Raw genomic sequence first — 27,139 nt, 5'->3', positions numbered from 1 at the left:
ACAGTCTCAATGTATTTTTATTGTAAAATTAATGACAGATTATATAAAAAAAGAAAAAACTAAATATATATTAACTTTTTATTCAAAGTAAATTAACATCATCATCTCAAAACAATGAAAACAGCAGATTTTTGAACTTAACTGCACATATATGCCAACAACAAAATAAAGTTGACGTGTAAAATGGAATTTTCACATCAGGGTTATTATAGTGCTACAAAACAGATCAATTGATCACTAAATCAATAGGTTTTGAGGTTTGGAATATGGTCATAAACTTAAACTACATGAAATATAGGCTAACTACGGAAGAGGATTAGGGCCAAGCAATAATAAAAAAATAAAACCATCTCGAGATTAAAGTCATTATAATGCGAGATTAAACTCGTTAAATTTCGAGAAAAAAGTCGAAATACAATCTTGAGAATAAACTCATTAAATATCGAGAATAAAGTCATTATAATGCGAGATTAAACTCGTTAAATTTCGAGAAAAAAGTCGAAATACAATCTTGAGAATAAACTCATTAAATATCGAGAATAAAGTCTTTAATCTCGAGATGGCTTTATTTGTATTTATTATTGCTTGGCCCTAATCCTCTTCCGTAGCTAACACCTGCAGCTAGCTAACTTTTTTTTTTTTAGCTAGCTAGCTTATTTCACTAGAGACTAGCGCAACGAGTCATAATCTGAAGACCACGCCCACAAACCGTTTTTTGGTGTCGACAGCTTATAAAAAAATATTTCTGGGTTATTTAGCTTGTTTGCTGTATACCTTGTCACACAGCAGCTTTTAGACATTGTTTTGTTTTTTTGTTATAAGTCATAAATGACAAGGAGGCAGTCTCTCGCAATGCAAAGTCAATGGAGACGGTTGGATTGTTCCGTGGCCGCTCTGTCTCTATGGACAACAGGTTAATACCACTCACAGACTAAAGGCTACCCACCTTTCTTGGTGAAAAACTGGGTTACAGATTGACACCATTTCCTTTGTCTTTCCTCTCTCTCTTTTCTCTCTTTCCTTTTTTGGAAACCAGATTTTCTTATAACTATTCAACATTGTAATCTGTGTTTCTGGCGCATCGACTAACCGTCATTCACTCACTGATGAGCGCGCTAAGGCAGGACCAAACCATTTCATGCAGATACAGGGGGATGGTCGGTCAATATGGATGTTTACTTTTTGGTCAATGGGGATATTTAACTTTTATTGCCAAAATAAGTAAAATCAAAGACATAATGAATTTTATTATTATTTGAAATATACTCAATGATGATGGTTTATATAGTGTATAATATAATAAAATAAATTTAATTAATTAAATTAGTTTTTACCTATTTGTTGGGGCCCCTGTCATTCAGGGGACCTTGGAATGGTTCTAACTTTTCCCCCCTATACGGCGCCCCTGGTTCTTTCTATACATTTTACTGTGTTCTAATATTTATTTGTTCTATTAACTAAAGATATCAAACAATGGAGTTTTGTTGCTACAGTCATATGTGCACTTTGTTTTTCAGAGGTTTTTCATTATTTAATTCTTTTTTTGTCAGCGTGTTGCTTGAATTTATTTAATAAAAACAAATATTCAATGGTTAGTTTAAAGTGTTTTCCTTTACCCTGTCTGTCAATGCCATGACTTTTTAAAATAATAATCTGTAAAACTGCATGTAAATAAAACAAATACTGTAAAAAAAAAATGCGTCATCTGCTTGAAGTCTGTCCCAAATGCACACTTTTACCAATCATGCCCCCTCATGGACTTGCTGACAAGTGCCCCATCGGTCTGCCCGCACTCAGAGGAAGAACACAAGGGCGGATACATTTAATCAGGACCACAACCGATGAAAATATTGTGGGTACAGTTTTTTTTCAATGCCACGGGATGGCGCTATGTTACTTTTAGAACAAAACGCAAGCACATCTTGTTCTGATTTAACACATGCGTACAAATTAATTATTTTTGATGATAATTGTGATCCTTTAAACCCTCAACACTCCTTAAAACATTTATTTCAACCGTCCTAAAACCTACTCCCAGTAAATATAATAGGCTATCGACCAATCAGTAAAGCCAGAAAGATCACCTGCTACGTCATGACAAATATTAGCAACACGTATGAACTAAAAACTAGTTAATTGTGTGTGATGAGTTTAAATGTCGACAATGTGGATGTAACGGGAGTTAAAAACGGTCTATGTAAATTAGTGGCTGGATTTAGTGAAATCCACGCATCCATGGAGGCGGCGCTTCATGAAGTTCAGTTCACTAAAGTGCCAGAGGTTACAGTTTCAGTCAGTCTAGAGCAGTCTGGCTTTGATTCGACGCTTAACTCTTGATTTTTGTGCACGGTTAGTTCTGTCGATAGGATTAACATCTGATTAGTATCACGGGTTGTTTTGCGAGTAGTTTCGTCCCGGTGATTTCAGTCCTGCTGCCACATGAAAACAGTTCATCGACGTAAGTATCTTATTCAGAGCCTTATTTAAAATTGGTATGATCATTTTGCGAATGTTTTCGTAAACTCTCAAGGATCCCACTACATTTTGCGCTGCTTTATTGAAATGGTGCCGTTGGGTTCACCTGTATTTTGCTCACGCCTGTATATAATGGACTTCTCACTTGGGAATGTGTTTACATCTTAGGAGAAACGTATCCTTCCCACTGGGCTGCACAGAGGAGAGGCAGACTGCCTTTACATTGGTTTTAGGGTTTTAAGGTATTTTCCCTATTTTCATGTGTCTGTCATATGTGTCTGTCTGAGCAACATGGGTTTGATTTTCTCTGACTGTATTTCACCTTAGGTTTCTTTGGACATATGAGTTTTCTCAGAAATGTTGAACCAAAACACATACATTGACAAGGACTTCCAAGCACCAGATTAAAAAGAAGACGCATCCATATCCTTGTATTTGTCTACCTCTGTCTTCATACAACCAAAGTCCAGTGTCAAAGTGTCATGGCGTTTTTAATGAAAAAGAAGTTCAAGTTTCAAACGCACTTCACTCTGGAGGAGCTCACGGCTGTGCCGTTTATCAACGGGATGCTCTTCTGCAAATTCAGATTGTTGGATGGAGGAGACTTTTCCATTTCTTCATCCAGGTAAGATTTGATGTAAACCGCGCAAACATTTACTACAGTAAGTAACCATAGTTACTGCCTATATATATATATATATATATATATATATATATATATATATATATATATATATATATATATATATATATATATATATTATTATTATTACTATATATATTATTTATTATTATGACAGTTTTTTTTTTTTACAGTTTTCGTTAGGGGAATCATTAAAACAAGTCTATAAAATGTCAGATTCTTACACCGTTTGAAGTTAATCCCATATTAAATTAAAGGAATATTCCAGGTTCAGTACAAGTTATGATAAATCGACACATCGCGGTACACCGAATAACGAAATAAAGCTACTCCAAAACATTTAAAACTGTACGATACCTTTTTGTTAATTTTGGTACCATATTAAAGTATGCTGCCATTAGCTAAATGTAATATGAGATATTTTAAAATAATAAAAAAACACCCTTGATATGGCCAAGTGATTAAACAGCAGGAGGATGTAATTTAATAAAATAATATACAGTCACATGTGCTGCTTGCCACAGAATGAATGAGAGGCTCTGCTCCGTCATCTCCTTCACACATGCAGGCGCGTTCACACACACGCACGCAACACACACTACTACTGCTTGATATTCATGCAGTGTGTCCAATAGTATCCATCTGCAGAGCCGCAGAGTGTTTAGTTTATAAACGTCTGTGAACTCTTACATTTTTCACTGGAGATTTCAGCTTGCAAAATTAAGCTCTCAGCTCTCGTTTCAGCAAGCTTTATTTAACTGGATGCGTGAAATTGAGGACATTGCAACAAATCAACATAGTGGCAATAATACTCATAATAATAATAATAATAATAATAATGTTATATTATTAGTATATTATTAGTGTTGTTATCTGTAAGCAATATAAAAAAACCTGAATACTGGTACTGAATATTAGCATGTTGTGATTCAGCCAAGGCAGCTTCTGGTAATCAGATTGTTTTCATTAATACTGTAAAGCTCTGTTGTGCATCCTTTTTTTTTTTTTTTAACCAAAAGTAATTATTTATAAATTATTATATTTTCATTTGATCAAAGCTGTACAGTATGTATTTGATTAAACATAACTTGATCATAAAATTTAATTGAAACATTTAACATGGAATGCAGAAAAATTTAAACAAAGTTTTTTTTTTGTCAATCCTTTTCTGTGTAATTTCATTACACAGTTAGTATCGATACCGAGGTACCAGGGCTGGTATCGTACCGAAGCCAAAATTTAGGTATCAGAGCAACCCTAATTGACAGCATTTGTGGCATAATGTTGATTACAATATAAATGATTTAAATCGTCCCTCCTTTTCTTAATAAAAAGAAAAGATCGATGTTACAGTAAGACACTTACAATGGAAGTGAATGGGGCCAATTTTTGAGGGTTAAGGCAGAAATGTGAAGCTTATAATTTTAGAAAAGCATTTACATTAATTCTGCTGTTAAAACTCATGCATTATTTGTGCTGTAAAATGGTTTAAATAATTTTTTTTCAGTCATTTTAGGGGTTGTTGCCATTACAACGTAACGAAATTGTAAAATTGGCTATAACTTTAGTTAGTGATTTTTATCACACTTGAATCATGTTAACATGCATATTGTTTATGTCTTGTGGTTATTCTTTTGAAATGGTGAGTATTTTATTGTTTACGAATTGGCCCCCATTCACTGCCGTTATAAGTGCCTCACTGTCACCTAAATTTTAGCTTTTTTTAAAGCAAAGGAGGGGTAAGTAAAATTTTTGTGGTAATCAATAGTATGCTACAAATGCTGTCGACTGACTTGTATTGAACCCGGAATATTCCTTTAAGAATTTACAGTAGAAAGATAGGTGACATGACATGTTAAGCAGTGGAGAGCTTTACCTTAGCCCATAACATATTTCTTTTCTCTAATTCTTGAATAATATTATGAAAGAGTTTGCATTCATTTTAATTGAGAGACTGCGTTGTATATTTGTGCTTGAAATAGCTAAATCATGATATTAACTTAAAGGTGCTATATGTAATATTTTTACTGTACTAAATCATAAAATGACCATATAATGTCATTAGAGGATTAGGAAACATGCCAAGTTGAAATACTGGCTACACTGATAACAATGCTACAGCCACTATATTCTAATTTGAAGTTTCCATTATGGCCGGCCAGCTAAAAAAACACCATGACCAGAGGCATAGTAAAACAAGGATACATATTGGAGATGCCTTTGGAAGATGGAGACACCTTAAAGCCCAGAAATCCTGTAAAAAGGATGCTGAGTTGGCTAATTTGCATGTTCTCATTCTGGGAACCCGCATGAGGTTTGAATCTGGGGAGGGGCAGACAACTCTCAAATATTTAGAATTTTGACTGCAGTACCCATTTCAAATGCTTGTTGTCAATCTTGCCTATAGTGCCTTTTATGCCCATGATGTTTGTCAACTTCTCTGTACCAATAACTGAAGTAACAGGTATTTTGGTGGAAACAATGGTTGCCATGCTAAATGATTTTATAAGGAAGATGGTTGGGAGAAGAAATGCTCTTTAAAGCCTTTTTTATTGGTGTCTTTTAGTTAATCTAAAAGTGTAGATTAATACTTGTTTGAGATGTCATCTTTGGAGTAGGTTTCATGAGGAGCTCCCCTTTAGACCATTAGTCCGCACCAATGGTCTTTTTATTTGAGTCCATAAAATGCACTTAGAAGTCCACAAAGGTTGTAGGTCTCTTCACCAGCAGATCTCTCATATTTTTTTCACAGTCAGGGTCAAACCATTATGCCATTCTTTTTGTTGTTTACACATGGTAAATTTGCTCCTTTAATCACACAGACAGACTGAATTCCACCAAATTACATCCATTTTCATAACATTAAGGTCAGATTTGGCGATTTCTTTAATTCCATGATACAGGTAAGTCTAAAACGGGGCTGCAATGCTCTGTGGAATAAGATGATAACAAACAGATATCAGCCATACGGCTGTTTATAAATAGAGTTTTAAGTCCTTTGTAGGTTAGAGACACAGATGGGCAAGTCTTATCAGATGCAACCCAATTACAACAATGAAGGTTTTACATGTAGTACGTTGAGTGAATAAAGCAGTCCAATGAGTTGAAATTCCTGCATGGGAAAGCAAAAAAAAAAGAAAAAACCTTTTCATCATTTGCAGTGTGCATTTCATCATTGTATGATCAAATTAAGGTTTTATTCTATCAAAACTCTCACAGTTTTGTAGCCATGTGATATGGTTGTTAAGAGCACCAACAGCTAAGCTTTGACAATAGAATGTCCTCCAAAGAGCAAACAAAAAGCAATAACTCTGACATATTTTTGGACTCTAGTTGTTCTGAAGTTATTTTTAGTGGCATATGACTCGTGGTGGCGTATTGTATGGGCGCATTGATTAACGGTGCCAGGCACAGGCCACAGTGTACAGTGAGTGCTTGCACTGTGATGCCCTCTGCATTCACTGTGCACAATGCCTTGTGGGTCTAACATGAGGCAGAAGAGTGTTATGTCATGAATGTTCCAACATCACTATCCCTCAGATGGACAGAGAGAGGGAGAGAAAGAAGTTAGACTGGATAGAAGTTGGAACAGGTTGTGCATTAAAGTCAAGGGAGAATAAAATGAAAACTATAAGACAGGTATAGAGATAGGAATTGGAAATGGAATGCAAGATTGATGTGGGCAATGCATGAAGGAGAGAAAGAGCAGAATAAGATGGTGCGATAGAGAATATGAAACACAAGACAGAGGCTTCAGTGATAGTCTAGACAGAGAGCTGTTTGTCTGAATAAGCCATGGTCCAGTTTCCCTCTGCCCTCCTCTTCATTGTTTTGTTTCTCAATCTCTCACATTTCTCCATGCTTCTCCCCTTTTTATCAGTGTAGCTTGAGTTGATGGAGAGCTTGATTAACTAGAGTGAGCTCTCCAGTTGCAGTGAATTTATAGATATCCTTACGGGAGAGATCACCGATAGGTTCACGGTTTAGTTTACAGCAAGTAACCAATAAGGTACAGTTCTCTTCATCAGAATGTTGCAGGTTTAAGGAACGTTCCAGGTCAATACAAATAAAGCTTAGTTGACAGCATTTGTGACAAAATGTTGCTAACTACCAAAAATAGTTTAGACTTGTTCCTCGTATAAAACAATTAAAGAAATCGCAGAACAGTATGGCACTTGCAGTGGGGATGAATGCACAGTAAAATGCACAGTTTCAAACGTATAGCCAAAACACATACGTGGAAACATGATTTAAGTGTGATTAAATCACTTACTAACCTTATCTAAGTGAAATTATATCCAATATTACAACTTTGTTGCTGTGACTACTTGACGTCAGTAAACCCTGTAATCCCAGTAGGGCTGTATGTAAGTGTATTTTGCATATAAGTGTATTTTTTTCACTTGGTTAGACAAAATATGCTTATATTCAAGATCTATGCGTAAAGCTGCGTATTGCCAATTTTTCATGATAAGAAATGCACAGTGACATATATTATAATTCAGTAAATCGTGAGCCACCACGTTATAATCTAGCTGCATTAAGCATGCGCTCAAGGAATGAGCGTACTCGTGATAGTGTTCATAAGCCGGGTGCAGTTTCAATCTCTCCCCCTTTGATCGGGACACTTCATGTGACTCATGAGAAATGCCAGTTTTGGAGTTTGTACATGATCTCCTTCTGTATTATTTAAACTTTATTAAAGCAATAATGCATTAAATATAACTGCATTAAAGATGTAACAAGGGGATGCTTCCTTTAAAAATGCTTGACATGCAAGTTTGCTTCAGCTGAGCAGCAGCTCCCGCTCCACTTATTCCATAACAAGAGTGCTTCAGTATTTACTTATTTTGTATTTTTGCATTATAATGCCATCATACTTTGCTATCTTGCATCAGGACTGTGAGCTGTGTAATTAATTCTTCCTCTCTTCAGTCAGGTGCGAGCTGTAGTGTTGCTCTCGCGCATTATTATTAGAGTTTAATGTCATCTCAAGTTACGTTAAATGAGATCATCAGATGACTATTCGACAACGGAAATTGTTGTCGATAATGTCGACTAATCATTTCAGCATTAAATCCCAGTAAGCAGTTTTATCACACAACATTTTTTTTTCCATGTATAATGTTTACTTCTTGTGACTACATTTTAGAACGGTTTGTTTTTGAATGATTATAGACTGGCCCATTTCACTTCCATAGTAAGTGCCTTCCTGAAACTGCTTTTTTTTGTTGTTGTTGTTGCCTTTTTTATATTTAATATCTTTTAAAGAAACGGGGGACATTCGGAATTATTTTCTGTGGTATTTAACATTATGCCCAAAAATCAATCGATCTTAACTTGCACTAAAACTGCACATTCAAAAATTAAATCTGATCAGTGAGCTGCTTTTGTTGTTAGTTTAATGATTTGATAGCTAAATTTGATCACTGATGTTGATTTATTAGTTTATACATTAAATTGTTTTTAAAGATTTATGCATTTCAGTTTCATAAAAAAAATCCATCAAATTGAATAGAGTAATCTTTTCAAATTGTTCCCTTGGGAAAAGACTGTTAAATTGCAAATTTGTTGGATTCGCTTAATCAATGAGGTTAGATGTGACAGATTTGCAATTTATGAATAAATATCAATGGTTGTATTATGGGACTTTTCCACTGCACTGTACAGCTCTACCTGACTCTGCTTGCTTTTTGGGGCATTTCCACTGTGGATAATACCTGGTACTTTTTTAGTACCGCCTCGGTCGAGGTTCCAAGCGAGCCGAGGTGATACTAAATGTGACGCCAAAACCCTGCGAGAATCGTCACTACCAGCGTCAATGGATTTGTGACATGGGACATCAACCTGCTAGTTTTAAAGTTAGCAACAGCAACAGCAGTATCATTTGTTCATGCAACTTTCCAATTGTAAAAAGAAATGGCTGTTTCGCAAAACCACGCTGTAGTCAATAAATGATTTGCAGACCTTCCTCTTGTTAGCGACGAACAAAATGACGCGAAACGAAAAAGTCTCGGACCTACCAACAGTGTAGGGAAAAGTAAAAAAAACATTTAAAGTGACTACAAAACCATCAAGGACCACAACAACCGAAGTGGTTCAAACAGAAGAAAGTGGAAGTGGTTCGGCCAAATGGATGCTATCTATGGCAAAAGACCGGCGAGCAATGGGAGGGAGAGTGCCCTGGACTCGGCCAAGGCGGAGGATGATGGTACGTTTTGTTACGTTAAATCTGTATTCTGTTTGAAAGCTTCACTTTATTTAGTAGAGCAGCTATTAGAAAGCTTGATTATAAAACAACCAGGCCAATTTAACTGTTACACTTGTGTAAAACCATCATGCAACATCTGCTTTATTCAGCACAATGAGCTAGCCTGGTTTTTGTTTATGGTCAGTAATGTTTGTGTCACGTTATGATGATATCACTGCAGTAGAGGCTGCACAACTATGACGATCATCCTATAATCCCACCCATGTTGAGGCGGCAGTAAACTGCAGTGGAAAAGCAAGCTCAGAAAAGTAAAGCGAGCAGTCGAGCCGAACCAGTACGTGCAGTGGAAAGGTGCCATTACAAGAACTAATATTAAACCATGTTATACAGCATCAGTATAGAATTACTATCATTGTTTAAGATCTTGCCTCTTTAAGCTAATCTTGGACTCGTTCTGCAGCATTTCTTCAATTTTGTTTGGATCCGGTCTGGGAGAAATTGGATCAACATGATGATAAATTTGAGGATGTGAACACAAAAGCTATTTCTTTCCTGGGGCTGTCCAGGCTTGCTGAGCGGACAGAGGGCAGTGGAGCATGAAGGAAAGGGGAGCTGATATGACTGCTTTTTAATGATAGGCCTGCACAGAGGCAGGCACATGCAGTTCGTTATAAATCCAATTAATATATAAAAAAAACACTATAGGTGTAATGCATCAACTTATCACCCAGTAGAGAGACGGCTATAAACCTTTATTGCTGCCGCTGGCTGGCCATCAAATATTTGGGTGTTTTCTATTTGTTATTAGAACCAGAACCCTAATGGATTTTGATGAAAGGTTGTAGTGTGAACAACACATCATTCTTGTTGTGGATTTTCCTTAACCGTGTCATTATTGTGGTTCATGGTGATAGAGGTTCTTGGAGAAGTGGTTGCTAAGGAAACTGTTGTGTGTGAATGAGTGTGGGTGTGCCCTACCCTCTCGATTCCTGCCAGTTTGTGATAAAATTGCTTATGTAATTTTAATCATTGTAGGCATGCTGCTCTATTACTTCCTGTTCTGTACCTCTGATTTTGACAGATTAATCGGTCCCTGCGATATATTGGTTGACCACTAATTATCGGCCTATTTGACTGATAACAGAAGTTACCCTTCTATCTGTTCCAAAATCTACAGACAGCTTTTCATTGTATAATTGTTTTGTTTTCAAATTTGAGTGAGTTTTGAGAAAATTATTTGTTTTTATGGCATTATAATGACCATCGGCCACCTTAATCTCTAATGGCATCAGCCAATGTAAAATCCATGTTGATGTCGATGACTGCATTATATAACCATTTTTATTTGTAATAATTTAATGCTGATTTGCATTCTTTAATGAACAGAAATAACAGGGCTAAAGAGAGCATCCAGAGTTTTTTTCTGCTCCGTGTGGTTTATGTCGGCTTTGATAAATCAAGCTGAACCTCATTCCTGAGATTCCACTGGAAGAGTTACACCCCAGAAGAGACTCACTGATTATACTAATGGGCAATGTGAGATTATGAAAACAAATTATTGCTTTTATCACTGGCTAGAACCCATTCATGTTCTTTAATGACTGTTTGAGTTCAGTTTCTTAGCAACAGATTATCAAATGAAACCTTTGAGCTCTTGGAAGAATTAGCAGCAATTGTGCTGCACAAGTTAATATGAACCTGTGAGGCACTTTATGTATATACCACATGCATGAACGCAGCCATAAAAATTATTACGCAAACGCACACCCTTCAAGGGCAAGTAAGTTAGTAAGATGTGTTCCATACCTTGTGTGTGTGTTGTTTGTGAGATATGGCAGAGTGAATGGCTAGTAAATCATCATCTCAGGTTAAATCAAAATTAGAGCCCCATTTGACCCTTGGCTAAGCCCCACCTTAAGTTCATCTGCCCAATCCTGTTTAGCAACTGTTGCTCTGCCGCCATTACTCTGACATACATTTGCTATTTTTCAATGACAGCCTATGCAGTAATGTGTGTGTGTGTGTGTGTGTGTGTGTGTGTGTGTGTGAGTGTGAGTGTGTGTGTGTGTGTGAGTACTTTTAAGTGGGATTTTATAAAAATAATAATAATGATAAAAAAAAAGTTGTTGCTGGGTAATTTGTAAAAGTGTCACGAGTTACCCAGGGAGGCTACGCACATTTATTTTTTTCTTTTTTAAATCTTTACATAACTCCAGAGAAGAGCATGTTATGGATTAATCGGTGTCAGCCCTCATTTCCAAATGAATTTATAACATCTGCAGTGGCACCTACATTTGCTCCAAGGTAAATTAAAGCCAATAACTGAATGTTAACTCATTTATGTATTGATTCAAGTCATAGTTAATGTGTTCGTACAAACAGTTCACAGCATCAAAATAAATGTGTTTTATGAGACATAATAAAAAGCTCTGTTCACTTATGCTACTGTTATTGGATGTGTAATCTCTCTTAAATGAAGTTTGTCTTTATTCTGATACACAAGTCTCCACAGTTTTTTTTTTTTTTATAATTTTTTTTTTTAATTATGGTGTAAGTTAACAATTTATTTGACAAAAAACTTAAAATAAATATGCATTACAATGCCACTCTTCATATCAGCTCATGTAAAAATATTATCCATTTTATGAGAATTTTGAAAAAACTGCATCTTCACGGCAGTCTCCCATTCATTCTAATGGGGAGTTCTGCAGAGTTTGTCAGAGCAAGCAACAGTAACCAAGGGGGGCAAAGCTAAGTGAAGGGTCAATAAGCAGGATTTAGGCTGCAAGTTGGTTGTGGTAGACTAGTGTTTTCAACTAACTGAGAAGTCTTTCTCTGGCTGTTTTCCTGGATTTCTCATACACCCAGAATCACATTTATGTATCAATTACATTTATATGATATGTTATATGTCTTCTCTGAAATCCCAGTTGCTGCTCATTCATTTTAATTTCCCCTGTTGACCAACTGGGCATAATGGTATGAAGTGCTTATATCTCGCCACAATGCGCAAACAAACACACACAACCCAAACAAACTCAACACATGCACAACCCATGCATCGATGCTAATTAAAAAAACATTGCAAATTATATTTACACTCTCTCACATTTCCACGCTAAATAGTGTGTTATTTGCATTATGGTGTCAAGAATGGCGATTCTCTCGTCACATATTATGTTCATTTTTCTTAGCACAAAGATGTTGATTGACTTTGAGCAGTGCATCACACACTTGGATGTACACATGCAGTTACATTTTCAAATGGTCCATGAAGATCCTGTAAGATCGGTATTGGGGTGTTGCAGAGGGCATCTAAAGTTCAGTGCTTATGGTGAGTAGTTCAGTTACTGCCATATGCTGCTGCCACTGCCTTTGGCCTGCTTACACAGCACACACAGACAGAAGGGCAAGGGTCTCGTCCTGTCCAGGCCAGCGTGTCATTGGGCTGCAACTGCTCAATGAGATAGCAGCTGAGATTGAAAGCAGTGCACCTGCTCTCAGCAGGGGCAGACTGAGCCACTAAACGGCCTCCTGTAAACACTCAATGCAACCGATTGCTGGAAACCAAACAGATGTAGATAAACTGTTTGGGCATCATGGAAGTAAACAACTGGACTTTGCACTGTCCCTCTTTGGATGTCGGCTACTGTTTTACAGAGATCGCTTATTACAGTGACATTTATGACTTGTGCTTTCTAAGGCATGTAACTTATCCTGCAACGGTTGTGCTACAGACATTGAGACCTCAAATCATGAGGCTTTTTTTTTGGACAGGTGTACTATTACTTTTCTAAGCATGTCAGGTTTGTTATTTTCTTCTGGAAAATGATAAAATGGGACAAAATAATCAAGTTGACTGAGGTAGCTGAGGCATATTTAGGGACCTGTACAGTATGTAACCACCTAATATTCACTCAGAACTGTCTAACAAACACCTAGCAGAGGTGAGCTTTATATGGGCAAGCACCACTCATATTTTCTTCAGAAGAAGTAAAATCTTGTTCTGCTATAAGCCTGGTTTATACTTTGGAAGGAGCAAAACGAGCGAACGAAGCTGGCATTTATAGTCGTTTTAAAACTATTTTAGGGTGATGTCAGTGTGTTTTAATGTGCTCTTCCAGCCACAATTAAATCCTATAATGCAGGTTTTTCTGTGGACCACCGCTTTTAGCGTTGTTCCGCTTATTTGCTTTATTAAACTTGTCACGGCCCCTTTCACTTTTAAAAACTCCAATCTCTCTACTCATTTGCTGTTGCCGTACCGCACTGTCTTTGAGTCTGTGTTGCAAATCATGTAAAACATCTCAGCTGGCATGTGCAATTGTAAATAAAAAATGTCACGTTCAAACCACACCCACGATTAGTTTTAACTAATCATCAACGCTCTTTGACCAACCAAGTTCTTATAGGTCAAGAATTTCAGAGATCTGCGTGAACAGGACTAATATCACCAAATTATCACATTGTCAGAACATAAACGTCACTGCATTTCATAATTTTTAGGTGAACTAAGCAAAGCCTGTTTGCCCAGTAAATATAAATGCGCCTTTACAGGTGTGTGTTCTTTTGTTTATCCATACACACTCATACTAACATTCTCTTCCTTTATATTATTTCTCTTTTTTTTTCTTTACAAACACAAATGTGCCAACACCATAATTATTCACCCATGCATCTTCTTTAGTTGTGCACCTGAGGTTATTGTTCTACAGTTAAGTAGAAGGTTGTTTTTTTTTTTTAATCATGCAAGGCGCAAGTAGTAAAATTTATATTTTTAAAGAAATATAAAAAATGCAAGGTCTGACATCTATCTTTTCAGTAATCCTGGTCATCGCTATCCCTAAAAAAATCCTCACTTCATCTTCATCTCACTTCATTCACCTCACGTTTTTATTTTATATCTCATTTACTTATGCGGTCATGAGTCTATGGTCTTATGAAAAAAAATAGGGAAGAAAGGGAAGACCGAAAACAATGCGAGTGCCATCTGGAATTGAGTTCCACACAGAAGTAGGCTAAATGAAGTCCTGAATTAACAGGAGAGTGGAGAAACAGATAGATATGAAGAGAGGATTTACTTCACAAAACATGACCGGCCCTTTCCCTTTATCACTCAAGAGCTTTTTAGGAGAGTGTTTTGTTTGTTTTTAGACAAACTTCAATTATTACTCACACTACCTTACACTACAGATCTGTCTGTAAGACTTTACACTGTTTAAAGAGTTATGGTCTCATAGCTCTTTCACAGCTATATTATGCTCCCTGGTTTTGCATGGTCATGTTTCAAAGTTCAGTTTTCAGGTGTTTCAGGGTTTCACAGATAGAGCTTTGAGAACATCCAGTTTTTCCACTTTGATTACAGACACACTTGTGCATACAAATCTCCACACTTTGACCACTTAATAAACACATTTCCCATCCACCCCATGAGTCCATGGCTCTTATCATGTTAAGTTCTGAAATCTTTAGTCAGCCTGTTTTAAAACTCTGTCAAACTCAAAACCTTAAAACATGATCTCTGGCATATGTCTATACATTATACAAAGTATAAATTACAATCCTTGATATTGTATAGCCTAATATTATGTTAATGTTGCCACACCAGCGAACTGCTTTGTTTTTTGTAAGCTTAGGGCAAAGCTCATATGAAATGTACAGTCCTGAACAGGCAGATACATGATATTGTTACCATTCTGGTGATTGTAGTACATTCCTTGATTCATTTTATTGTCGTATTCTTTATATCAGTGTGCTTGGATAGACATTTTTAACTATAGTGTAGTAGGGCTGGGCGATATGGCTTCAGAAATGATATCTCAATATTTTTCAGCAAATTGACGATATTCGATATATGTATATCTCGATAAATATGTTTTTGCTCTGAAATGGGGAAAAAAAAGTGCATTTTTAATTTTTTTTTCAACCATAATTTAATCTAACAGCCAAAAGTAGAATTAATATTTGAAAGGCTTTAAATATCTATATAAAATTGAACGCATGTTTCTCTCAAAATTACCACAAGGGTGAGTAAAATTTTATAATTTTCATTGATTTGCACATTTATGCTTATATTTAACATACAATCATATATAGGAGCTTAATACAATTCTTATTTGTCTTCATATATTTTTATTCAAACATTTTTATTTCTGAATGAACCAGGTGTGCAGAAACCAGATGAATATTGCATAGTACACCGTTATTACTGTGGATCCCAATTAAGTTTAATATTATAAAAAAAATACTGAATTATTATTTTCAGGATAAGATTTGTTAAAGATAAATTCATATTGTAAAGGAGTTAATATAAAGGAGGAGGTGAGAACCGGCTTGACAATATAAATTATATTTTAATTATAAACTTAGGGTGGGGCCGGGTGTGCGGAATCACGACCAGGCCCCGCCCTCCGCCCTACCACTTAGAAATATATTTGTGGCAGGGCGGAGGGCGGGCCTGGTCGTGATTCCGCACACCCGGCCCCACCCTCCGCCCTGCCACAAATATATTTCTGTCCTATTTACCTCACCCTATCTTGGGGTTTTTATTTTGACACTGCAAGTGCAGTCTTGTTTATTTCACCTTCACCAGGAGCTTTTATTATGAAATGGAAAGTGCATTGTTTGTTTGACAGTTATGAGTTTCGCATCTTGTGAACTACCGTCAAACTCTCCTTTAGTGTTCCGCAGATGTAGATATGTATTATAATGGTTACTAGCAGTTGGAATTGCACGAATGCTTTAACCTGCTGTAGTACTTCACAATGCAGGTGAACTGCACTAAAACATGAGTCCATGAGCCCCCGTGCATGCATACAGATCAGCGTGTCGCCGGTTCATCCTGAAGCGCATACAGACTATGTTTATCTGTATTTAATCGCAGCCTTTGGCAGTTAATAATCACATATGATCATATTGCCATTGTGATGTTATTTAGATTAATAATACAGCCCTGAAGGATCATGAAATTAGTTTACTGATGCACTCTATGAAACTTAAAGGCCAAATAAAAAGGCTCATTAAAATAATGGCAATAGTCACAATATTGTTGAATTTTATATCATCAGCAACATTATTGCGATTTTATATTGTGGATATTCTATGTATCGCACAGCCCTATAATGTAGCTCTAGCGTAGTGTTTGTGTGTCTGGAACTAATGCTGTTTGAAAGATTTTGATTATTTTAAATGAATGCTTGTACCATCAAAGCACAGCGCAGGTGTCTTGATATTTCATCATTCGCACTGAGCCTCAATCAAAGCCTTTTTTCAGGGAGTACCTGCCACAATATAAAGAAAACTTTTGCTGATTTTATTGGCCTGACTTCTGAAGTGCCTATTTCTTCATCTTATATTTGCATTCTGGCTCTGAGACACTGAAGGAAAGAAATTACAAGAGTGTACCCCACTGCTCAACTAAAAAGCAGGATGTTTTGTTTAAATGACTTGTTCGGTTCTCTATACAGATTTTGTTTCCATGACTGTTTAGACTTGCCTTTTTCTCACCCCCAATGATGCATTTTGTGGTTTTACTTCTTTCTGCATGTTAAGGCTGTAATCATTGTGCTTTATCTTGTTTTTGTTCTTTAATCCATTACTATCCACTTCAGATGCATTTGATGTCATGCACAACGGCTGTGCTCTGATTGCTATCTAAGAGCGGCAAATCCTCTGTGCTACTCAGAATTTGGACTGTGCAGCGAAACATTAATGGACAAGCATAAGATCAAAGGTCAAATTCTTTTAAAGGCATGAAATCGGCTGCTGCTCTTCAGGGTTGGTCTGCTCAATTCCTCTTTACCACTGAGTCATTATCTCAACCCGCCACCATGACTCCTCATACATCCAATCATAGACACATGTTAGCTTGTACCTGGCACTATGTTATGTGAATACTATGTCTTTGCAAAGTACACACATGTGCCATTAAAGTTGAACTGTGTAATTTCTGCACCACTAGTCACCAAATAGGGCTGCATAATAATTATGGGATTCAAAGAGGTTTTTGGAACACTTCCCCTCAGTCAGTCCTGCCTAAAACTCAAGCCATTGGTTTACCAGTCGTCCTGTTTCAGGCTGCTCATACAAACAGCAATATTTTGAATGTGCTACATTGCCACAGTACATTTACAGTTATGTACATTTATTCATTTGGCAGACGCTTTTATCCAAAGCAACTTACAAAAGTGGAAAAATATAAGCGAATCATCTTAAGGAGACATTGGTATGAAAAGTGCCATACTACAAAGTTTCACTAGCATCAAAATAGTATTCAAAACAGATTTAAGTGCAAAAAGATTTTTTTTTTTATTTTTTTAAGTGACTGGATAAGTGCTGATGGAAAAGATGTGTTTTAAGTCATTTTTTGAAGACAGCGAGTGAGTCAGCTTCACAGATGGTGTTGGGAAGGTCATTCAAGGGGAAGTTGGGAAAGTCAAGTCCGGGATAGTGTTTTGGTGCCTCTGTGTTGGTAGGCGACGTTCCTTAGTCGACTGCAGGCTTCTGGTGGGCGTGTAGCTCTGCAGCAATTATTTTGGGTATGCTGGAGCAGACACGGTGACTGTTTTGTATGCCAGCATCAGAGCCTTGAATTTAATATGTGCATCAACTGGCTGCCAGTGGAGAGAGACAAAGAGTGGTGTAACGTGCGCTTTCTTTGGTTCATTAAAGACCAGACGTGCTGCTGCATTCTGGATCATTTACAGAGGTCTAATTGCACATGTAGGGAGGCATGCAATGAGAGAGATACAGTAGTCCAGCCTAGTTATGACAAGTGACTGAACAAGCAATTGTGTGGCATGTTCAGAGAGGAAGGGTCTTCCTGATATTGTAGAGTGTAAATTTACATGATCTTGCGGTCTTTGAGATGTGGTCTGTGAAATTTATCTTGTTATCGATGGTTACCCCTAGATTTCTGACCGTTTTGGAAGGCAATATTGTAGTTGTACCCAGCTGCATGGTGATGTTCTGTTCAACAGCAGTGTTGGTTGGAAAGACAAGGTGATGTTCCGTCATCCAGGCCGAGATGTCTGCCAGGCAGGTAGCGATTCGAGCAGTCACTGTGGTGTCATACACTTATGACCACAATGACATAAGAACACTTGGATCCTTCTCTAGATCACTAACAGCAACAACAACAACAACATTAATGCCTTCTGAACAAAAAAAGCTCAACAGTTTCTCAGGAATATTAAGGGAACCTGGGAATAATCAACCAGTTGCTTAAAGTGCAAACTGTTTGTATCCGTCAACCCCACACTCCCATTTTGAGCAGCAATGCTCTTCTCTCCACCCCTTCATTTTCTTATTTGTTTTTCTTTTTGGGTCTCTCCCTGTTTTAGTCAGCTGAGAGAGCCTGAGTCCATCCCGCTCCAATCACAAACACATGAAAGAGAGAGGAAGGGAAAATTGGCCTTCACAGGCTATGGTGATATCAATAAAAATGTGAATAACATCTGGAAACACTGAACGTCTCTCTGGTTGCTATAAAGATGGAGAGTTGGTTTAAATTTTTAAATATTCCAGATTTCAATTTGGTCTAGTAACTCTGAACATATAACTGTCCACTGGTTGGTATTGGTTTTCCTGAAGCCTTTTTTTATTTTAATTTAAATTGAAATCAGTTCAGTCTCACATTTGTTTGTTCTATGAGACCAGAGCGCACACAGTATTTTATGTTTGGCTGTTGTGTGTGTATTTGTAAATTGTTTTTATGAGAGTGACATATTTCCAATAAAGAGTGAGTTTCACATCTGCATTGGTTTATGTTTCTGGCTAAGCTCTGAGCATCTGGTCTGTTCCATGTGTTCTGATCCATTCCAGTGGAGTGAGTGATACTCTAGCCGTGACTGTGAAATCTGAAAGCACTTGGAGCCTGTGAGAGAACCTGATTGATTTCTACTTAATTATGCTTTGACAGAACAACAGTGATGTGGACAACAGCTCTGATCTTTCTGCGCTGTATTCTTGAATATTGTTCTCTAGCACCAAACATGCATAATATCTGCCCTGTCCCGCTCCGCACGCGTTGAACCTTTCCCCTGCATGTGTGTAGACGTGAAGCGCCGCATGAGTTAATGTTGTTTCAAAGCACCTTTTAGACCAAAAAGGTTTTCCCTTCTAAATGTATCTTTATTAATCAGTATGTTACGAGCCTTTAATAATAAACAAATCGATTTCTGTTCTAATTTTGTGAAAATTAATTAGATGTCTGGAATGGATAAGGAAAGACTAAAATTACTAGTTGGTAGACTAGTCTCTCACTTTAATGAAAATATACAAATGTTTTTTAAATAAAAAAAATAAATAAAAAGTTTTCAAAATGTTCCCTCGGGACACCCCTGAACCCACATTCAGCATCATTCCACAGTCACAAGGGCTTCTATGCCGCCATACTTGGGTATTTGAATATAAATAAATATAAAAAATATTTAATTTGAATGTAAAAATATTCCAACAAATACTGGACTGATGTAACTATGCTTCAGAACAAACAGATGATCTTTTAACATTCAATTTCAATTGATAATTGGTAAATTATCCCGCAGACCCCACTGCTTTGGCCGTCTCTGGACCCCCTGTGCAGATTTGTAGAGACTATTTTGACCGTTTTAGAATTTTTTTTTCTTCCATCAACTTTGGAAAAAAAAAAAGAAAGTAAGTGCAATGTGTAAATGTATATCGTGATAAATATTGAACAATATGAAAAATATTATCGTGATAACATTTTTGACCATATCACCCTGCCCTATGGTCTCCATGCCTACCTGTGTCTCTTATGTAACAGCCAAACACTGATAATGTCAAGAGACACCTGGCTAGTATTTGCATATCTTATCAGAGAGTAAAATAACAATCATAGAGGGAAAGAACCAAAGTTGAATGTTCCAATGTTCAGTTTGTGTGAGAGTCTGTGTTGCCATAATTATATAAAAAAGTCTGTTTTGGAATTAAAAGAACAGTTTCCTTTTGTACATTTTATGTTCAATTCCTGTGTGTACATGTGGATGTCTGTGTTTTTATGTGAATGATATCTCTGCGATAACAGTGCAGCAGGCTGCATTACATCAAATACTGTATATCTTAATGTCATTCTTGACAGTCTTCTCTAAACTAGAAGATGAAGGAGAGAAAGACCATGTTTGTCTCCATCTACTCCAGGGCTACTCAACTTCGGAAAGGTCAGGGGCCACAAAGCTGGATCCCTGTAACCTCGAGGGCTGAACTCTTAATTATTTTATGATTAGAGCATCTCCAAAACGACAGGTCTTGTGGAGTGTTCAGAGTATGCGGTGGTTAGTACCTACCAAAGTTGGTCCAGGGAAGGACAATGGGCTCCCAAGTCTCATTGATGCGCATGAGAGAAGTCTAGCCCGTCTGGTTTGATCCCACAGTAGAGCTACTGTTGCACAGACTGCTGAAAAACGTAATGCTGGCCATGATAGAAAGGTGGCATAACACACTGTGCGTCGCAGCTTGCTGCGTAAACGCAGACTGGTCAGAGTGCCCATGCTGACCCCTGTCCACTGCCGAAAGCATTGTATACATGGGGAAGAGATGGCAGCAGGATGCACTATAGGAAGAAGGCAGGCCGGCGGAGGCAGTGTGATGCTTTGGACAATGTTCTGCTGGGAAACCTTGGGTCCTGGCATTCATGTGGATGTAGATTGTTGCAGACCATGTACACCCCTTCATGGCAACAGTTTTCCCTGATGGAAGTGGCCTCTTTCAGCAGTATAATGTGCCCTGCCACACAGTAAAAATTGTTCAGGAATGGTTTAAGGAGCATGACAAAGAGTTCAAGGTGTTGACTTGGCCTCCAAATTCCCCATATCTCAATCCGATTGAGCATTTATGGAATGTGCTGGACTAACAAGTCTGATCCATGGAGGCCCCATCTCGCAACTTACAGATATTCTTCTAAAAATCTTAATTTGTGTTTTGCAAAAGAAAGAAAGTCATACACACCTGGGATAGCATGAGGGTGAGTAAATGATGAGTGAATGGTCATTTTTGGGTCAACTACCCCTTTTAGTAATTATTTTAAACATAAAGGGTGTAACAGTTCGAGATCAGATCTGTTGTCTCTGTGATTCTCAACTAACAAACACAATGAGTGTTTGTTTTACCAGAGATGTGTTCAATCATGTTACTTAATTTTGTTATTTTGTTTTTATTTAGCTTTTGTATATTCTTTGTATTTGTGTTGTAGCGCTTTGATTGTGAGAAAGGCGCTTTATAAAGTAAATGTTTTATTATAAAATCAAGAGCGATTATATCCAATATTAGCACCAAAATTCCTTAAGTGACAAGTCATAAAGATTTGTTTACCCCCCCTTAGCGTTTTGCGCCGAAGTAACGCAGATCTCAAAAAGGCATTTGTGTGATTTCAATGGCGTCGCTGCAGAAAAAACAAATATTTCGTAAATACTGTTGTCATGACGAGTACATATCTCTGAGATATTCAAGAGATCGGACAGACTTGCGCCGGGTTGACTCTGAAGTGAGCGTGCATGTTTGATCGACAGACCGTACATGAGCGTACATGTCTTGTGTATGAACGCACGCAGATCGACTGCCAGGTTGTTGTTGCTGTACATCAACTTGTAGTTTTCCATCTATTGTGATTCAGCAATGTAGAGAGCCAGCATAAATTCTCATGAAAATGAACACCTCACAATTCATAGAGAATTTGAAAGGCTGCTGATACATATATCTGTTCTACTCCGGCTGAATGCTGCCAACAGCCTTTCAGTGGTCATCAGGTGTTGGATTGATCATTACAATAATTTCGTTCAAATATGGAAATATGCATTTGCAGTATGTAAGCCTAATATGGATACAGATACAAGGCTTTATTACCAATTAATTAAACTCCTGTTAGTTTTACCATAAGTGGCTAATTAATTCTAATTAATTAACCTTTGACCACTAATTAAACTGAGCTGCCTTTGGAACAGAATAATCCTTTTATAACTCAATGTTATTTTTAATTAAACACATGGGTTTGTGTGTTTTTGTTTGTATTGTTTAATAAGCTCTGAGATCTCAGAAGGTAAATTAACTAATTAAGTTCAGTGCAAAGGGGAGTTCATTTGGTCAGCCAATACCATAATGGCATTTACAATACACCTTTTCTTTTCAAGGCAAGTAAATACACATGACATGCTTTCTCTTTCAAAGCGATGTGCATGGGTTATTCATAAAATTTGAAATGGATTTTAGTTCCACTTAGGCCAAAATAAATTCTTCTTTTAGATACAATCTTGCAAGTCCATTAATCCTGACTTTTGCATAGCTGACTCTTAAAAAGATAGGTTAGAACTTGTTTAAGGTCATTGCAACTGGTGCGGGAGAGGTAGATTTGTGTTTTGGTTGTCCCCCCAAATGGTACTTGATGCCAGCATTCATAAAGTAGTTTCTGGGAGTATGGATTACACAACCACCTTCTTCTTGGACTTCTTCCCCTACCACAGGTAAAACCTAATCGCAGTACATGAAAGATTTCAGTTGCAAAGAGATTTTGACAAACCAGTTACATAATGCAATCAAAATGCACAACCTTCTGTAGGATGTAAAATGATTTAACCTTGTTACATTTTGTTTGAGAGGACTCCACTTGGTATTTGATCTCTTAGTTACTCTTTTCTGTCTCTCACGTTAGTTTCTCTATCATACTGTCTCCGACATGCTAACAAGCAAAGAATGTTAATGTAGAAATTATTGCCATCAGTCTCCAACATAAAGACAAAAAGTCCTGTAGTAAATAATTCAAAATTACATTAGTTTTTTTTAGCTATCTAAATGGGGACACACCAAAGACACCAAAGAGTAAAAAAATCTTAATGAGCCTACATATTGGCTTCATTTTCTATATGCAAAATATATATACTTATTTGTGTCTTCCTTTAACACAAACCCTAAATGGAAACTTGTTTAGCTTTACTTTTCTTTCTTTTTTTATACTACTACATACAAAAGGGGTCCAATAATCTTTATCCAGATGTTTGTGTGGATCTACAGGAGAATGGGATTTAATTACTGGCCTGGATTAACTCTCTATCCAAAAAGATGGGCCCAGAGAAATTCATGGGTTGGAATTTAGGCTACAGCGGAGTGTGCAGAAATGGCGTAACCAATAATACACTTCATTCAGATGATTTTGAAAAGCATTAGTCTCTGTGTTTACTTAAAAGGGCAAAGATGGAATGGCACCAGGGAGATTGCTAAATAAAGTCTCATTTTCAAGCATTGATTCTACTGCAGCTCAGGATGCTGTCACAAGGTGAAACCCATCTAAACTCTGAAATATGCTTAACAACCAGTGTGGTTAATAGCACTATACCATCATCACTGTAGTCTTTGCATTTTAACACAAAAGCAATAACAACAGTGTTCATCGTGGGGTTGAAAAGTCACTGTGTAGGTGTTTGTGAGGAATTATCTTAACATTGCAGTATTTGCTCTGGGAGAAGATGAATGATCTCGTTGGAAAGACTGGAATGCTAGTTCTTAAGCCAAAAGAATGTCATACCTCACACTTACACTCGAGTAGAGATTTCTGTGACTGTATCTAGAAAAAATAAATAAATATCAATAATCCCCAAAGAATGTACATTTTTACACATCTTTAACCAAATGCATTATTTTCATAATAAAAATCTTCCTCCTTATAAATAATTTGGATGTGTATCGAAATGGCATTTAAATGTAGATGTGTCGTTCTTTTTGAGAAAGCAAACAAAAGTTATTTTGTAAAAAAAAAAAAACTAGCATTTAAACCCTTCAGAAATCCTTGCCCCATATATTTCCATTGTGAGTGCATTACTGATAACATGGTTTTTGTTTGTTTTTACAAGATAACTGAACTTTTTTTTGTGGATGATGCTACTGTTGGTACTAGACAACCTGTATTGAACCCAGCACATTCTTTTATGTTTTCCTGTGTGCATTTCTTTCATTTGAACCTCCAGGGTTCCCACAGTCGTTGAAAACCAGGAAATATCAGGTCATTTGAAAATTGTGTTTTCCAGGCCTAGAGAAGCCATGGGAATTAATACATTAATTGTAGATATAATCGTATAGAGTAAAACCTTCTTGCTACCTTTAGTAATGTATGATTTGTCAGTGAATCATTATTTGAAGTTATTTTTATTCTTTGCAATGAATAAGTCAAAATAGTGCACAAATTGGTCTAAATGATTTTTAAAATCTTTATTTTTAAAATATGTATCCTGCCATCACAAACTCCTGGAAAGGTAATTAAACATAATTGAAATTCATTGGTCAAAAAGAGTGTGAACCCTATGTAACTCGGATACATGAGTGTCAATGAATGTGCTCGCATTCAGGGATCACCCTTTTTTTGGATGCTACACTAAACTAATGAGCGCTGTACGTTGATGAAATATAGATATCAACTAGGGCTGGGGGATATGTCTTAAAAAAAATTTTATATCTTGATATTTTTCAGCCTATTGACGATATTCGATATACATCTCAATAATTATGTATTTGCTCTAAAATGGATAAAAAGGGTTTTGGATTTTTTATTTTTATCAGAGGAACCATAATTTCATCCAAACAGCCATTGTAGCCAAGTAGATTAAATATTTTAAAGACATTTAAATACAAATTGAATAAATGGTGTTTAATTAAATAAATTCAATCATTTTCATTGATACACAATTAATATTTCATACACAATGATGCATAGTACATTAATAAAAAGCATTATCTTCAAATGTTTTTACTAATATGTTTTTGTGTACAACAAGGTGATGAACAAGTTGTGCAAAGCTACTTCACTTATTTTTAAAACCCCAGTTCATAATACTAAATTATTACTGTGGGACACGTCAGGATTATTATTATAATATAATTTTCAATTATCATTATTCTGATTTAGATTTGTGTTAAAAAAAAAAAGTAATATATTTCTGTCCTGTTTACTTCACCTTCAACTGGGGGCTTTTATTTTGACACCAAAAGTGCTGTCATATTTACTTACACTTCATGAGCTTTTATTTCGACACAAAAGGCAATATGCATTTGAAAGTTTACAATGTTCTACATTTCCTGAAATGCCATTATCTCCTCTTCTGTTATTCTGTGACACATTTTTAGATTTGTATAATAATTTGTAACTGTTACTAATATTTGGAATTGTGCGAATGCTTGAACTCGTGTTACTTTGATTACACAATGCATGTGAACTGAGAGCATCGCTATGCGCATGCACACAGATCAGCACATCACCAGTTTGTTCTGAATCTTTCTTGTGTCTTTCTTTAATCACAGCCTTTTGTGGATTAATAATCACGTGTGATTAACTTGCCATTTTTGTTATTTTGTTTTATTGTGCAGCCCTGAAGGATCATGAAATTAGTCTACTGATGCGCTCTTTATGAAACTTAATAGCCAAATGAAAGCACATTAAAATCATGGAGATATTCACGATATTGGTCAAATTTACATCATCAGCAAAATGATCACGATTATATAGTTAATTTTCAATATATCGCCCAGCCCTAATATCAACCACACACGTTTTAAGATGCAGCACGTGTCTTGTATCCCACATGCTGTCACAGAATGAAACGGACGTTTATTGAAATGCTGCAATAGTGCAGTGGTAATAAACCCCAGGCGCAGCTAAAGAGGCAGGTATTTATACGTCTCCTCAACGTGTGGGCAGAAACCGTTTCCAAAAAGAGACTTGCATTTCCATGAAATATATTTGGGGACCAAATATCCCCACAAGTATACCAAAACCCTACCGCTAATCGAAATCGTAACTATAACAAATCAGGTAGAGCTTTCCTCATAAATATGAGTGAGTCTTCACCTGCTATACTGCATTTTGGAAATCCACCTGCGTTGGAGACGAAATGAGGAAATAAGTGATCTTTAAGAATTTCATTATTTGAGTAGTTTCTTTCTCTTCTCCTTTACCGTTTGCCATGTCAACAAGATTGACCAGAGGTTGTTTTGCGATCGACATGTCAATCATGATCGACGTAATGTGCACCACTGGATTAAAGGTCCCAATAGTTTCTTTTTGGAACTATCGGTTATTGGCAAAAATCTATGTGGATGATAGTTTAGTTTTTTCTTTCTCATCAATAAACCTCATCTGGGGAAATGTGTATTTGTATAACTCTTCATCTGGTGAAATATATAAAGCTTAATTTTGTAAATGCATAAGAGCATTTTCAATAGAGCCAAGTCTGTATCATTGTAAAATAAGATGGGCTTGTTCATATTTAAAAGTCCTGCTTTATACACAAACTCCTTTTTTCTGATTATTATTGGGATTTTGGTTGTACAATATAAAAAAACTTATTTTCAAATTTTTCCATTTTGGAGCCTCCGTGTCTGTGCCCTTCATAGTAAGAAAAGACAAAAAATAAAACAATCATTCTACAAATCGGCCGATTAATCAGTTATCAACCTTTTGCACCACCTTAATTATCGATATTGTCTAAATCCACTTCACTAAAGGGTTTCTGTTTCGGTTATGTATAGGGGTAAGGTTGGGGGATAGAAAATATGATTAGCTCAGTCAGTACAAAACAATAGAAGTCAAAGGAAAATATAATATAGAAATACAATATAAAAATACATACAAGTGAATGTGAGCATATTTTATTAATACACCCACCATTTCGTGCTCTAATTAGACCCTACTAGTGAGCTCACCTTACAAGTGATCACCACATATCCACGTCATATCCATTGTTCTGCATTACCGCAGTGCACAGAATGATGTTTGTATATCACTGAAGTAGGTCATCAGATTGTTCTGATCG

At 36.5% G+C, this 27,139-nt stretch overlaps 1 protein-coding gene across 3 annotated transcripts in view; it reads left to right on the top strand.

Moving 5' to 3' along the window:
• The first annotated feature begins 2,215 nt into the window (after window positions 1–2,215).
• LOC127634117 (protein FAM102A-like) overlaps window positions 2,216–27,139 on the top strand; it is a 68,316-nt gene continuing 43,392 nt past the window's right edge. The window contains exons 1-3 of one of the 3 annotated variants that reach the window (XM_052113537.1): window positions 2,216–2,458; window positions 2,644–2,717; window positions 2,803–3,100. In XM_052113537.1, the coding sequence (XP_051969497.1) occupies window positions 2,958–3,100 (143 nt within the window). In that variant the 5' untranslated portion in view covers window positions 2,216–2,458; window positions 2,644–2,717; window positions 2,803–2,957. The remainder of the gene's footprint in view (window positions 2,459–2,643; window positions 2,718–2,802; window positions 3,101–27,139) is intronic. The other 2 variants (XM_052113525.1, XM_052113538.1) reach the window with 2 other exon arrangements.

This window comes from Xyrauchen texanus, chromosome 4, assembly GCF_025860055.1.
Source record: "Xyrauchen texanus isolate HMW12.3.18 chromosome 4, RBS_HiC_50CHRs, whole genome shotgun sequence".
In the NCBI taxonomy this organism is placed as follows: domain Eukaryota; kingdom Metazoa; phylum Chordata; class Actinopteri; order Cypriniformes; family Catostomidae; genus Xyrauchen; species Xyrauchen texanus.
The sequence above is the reverse complement of the archived record's forward strand: the minus strand, read 5'-3'. Positions and strand labels throughout refer to the sequence as shown.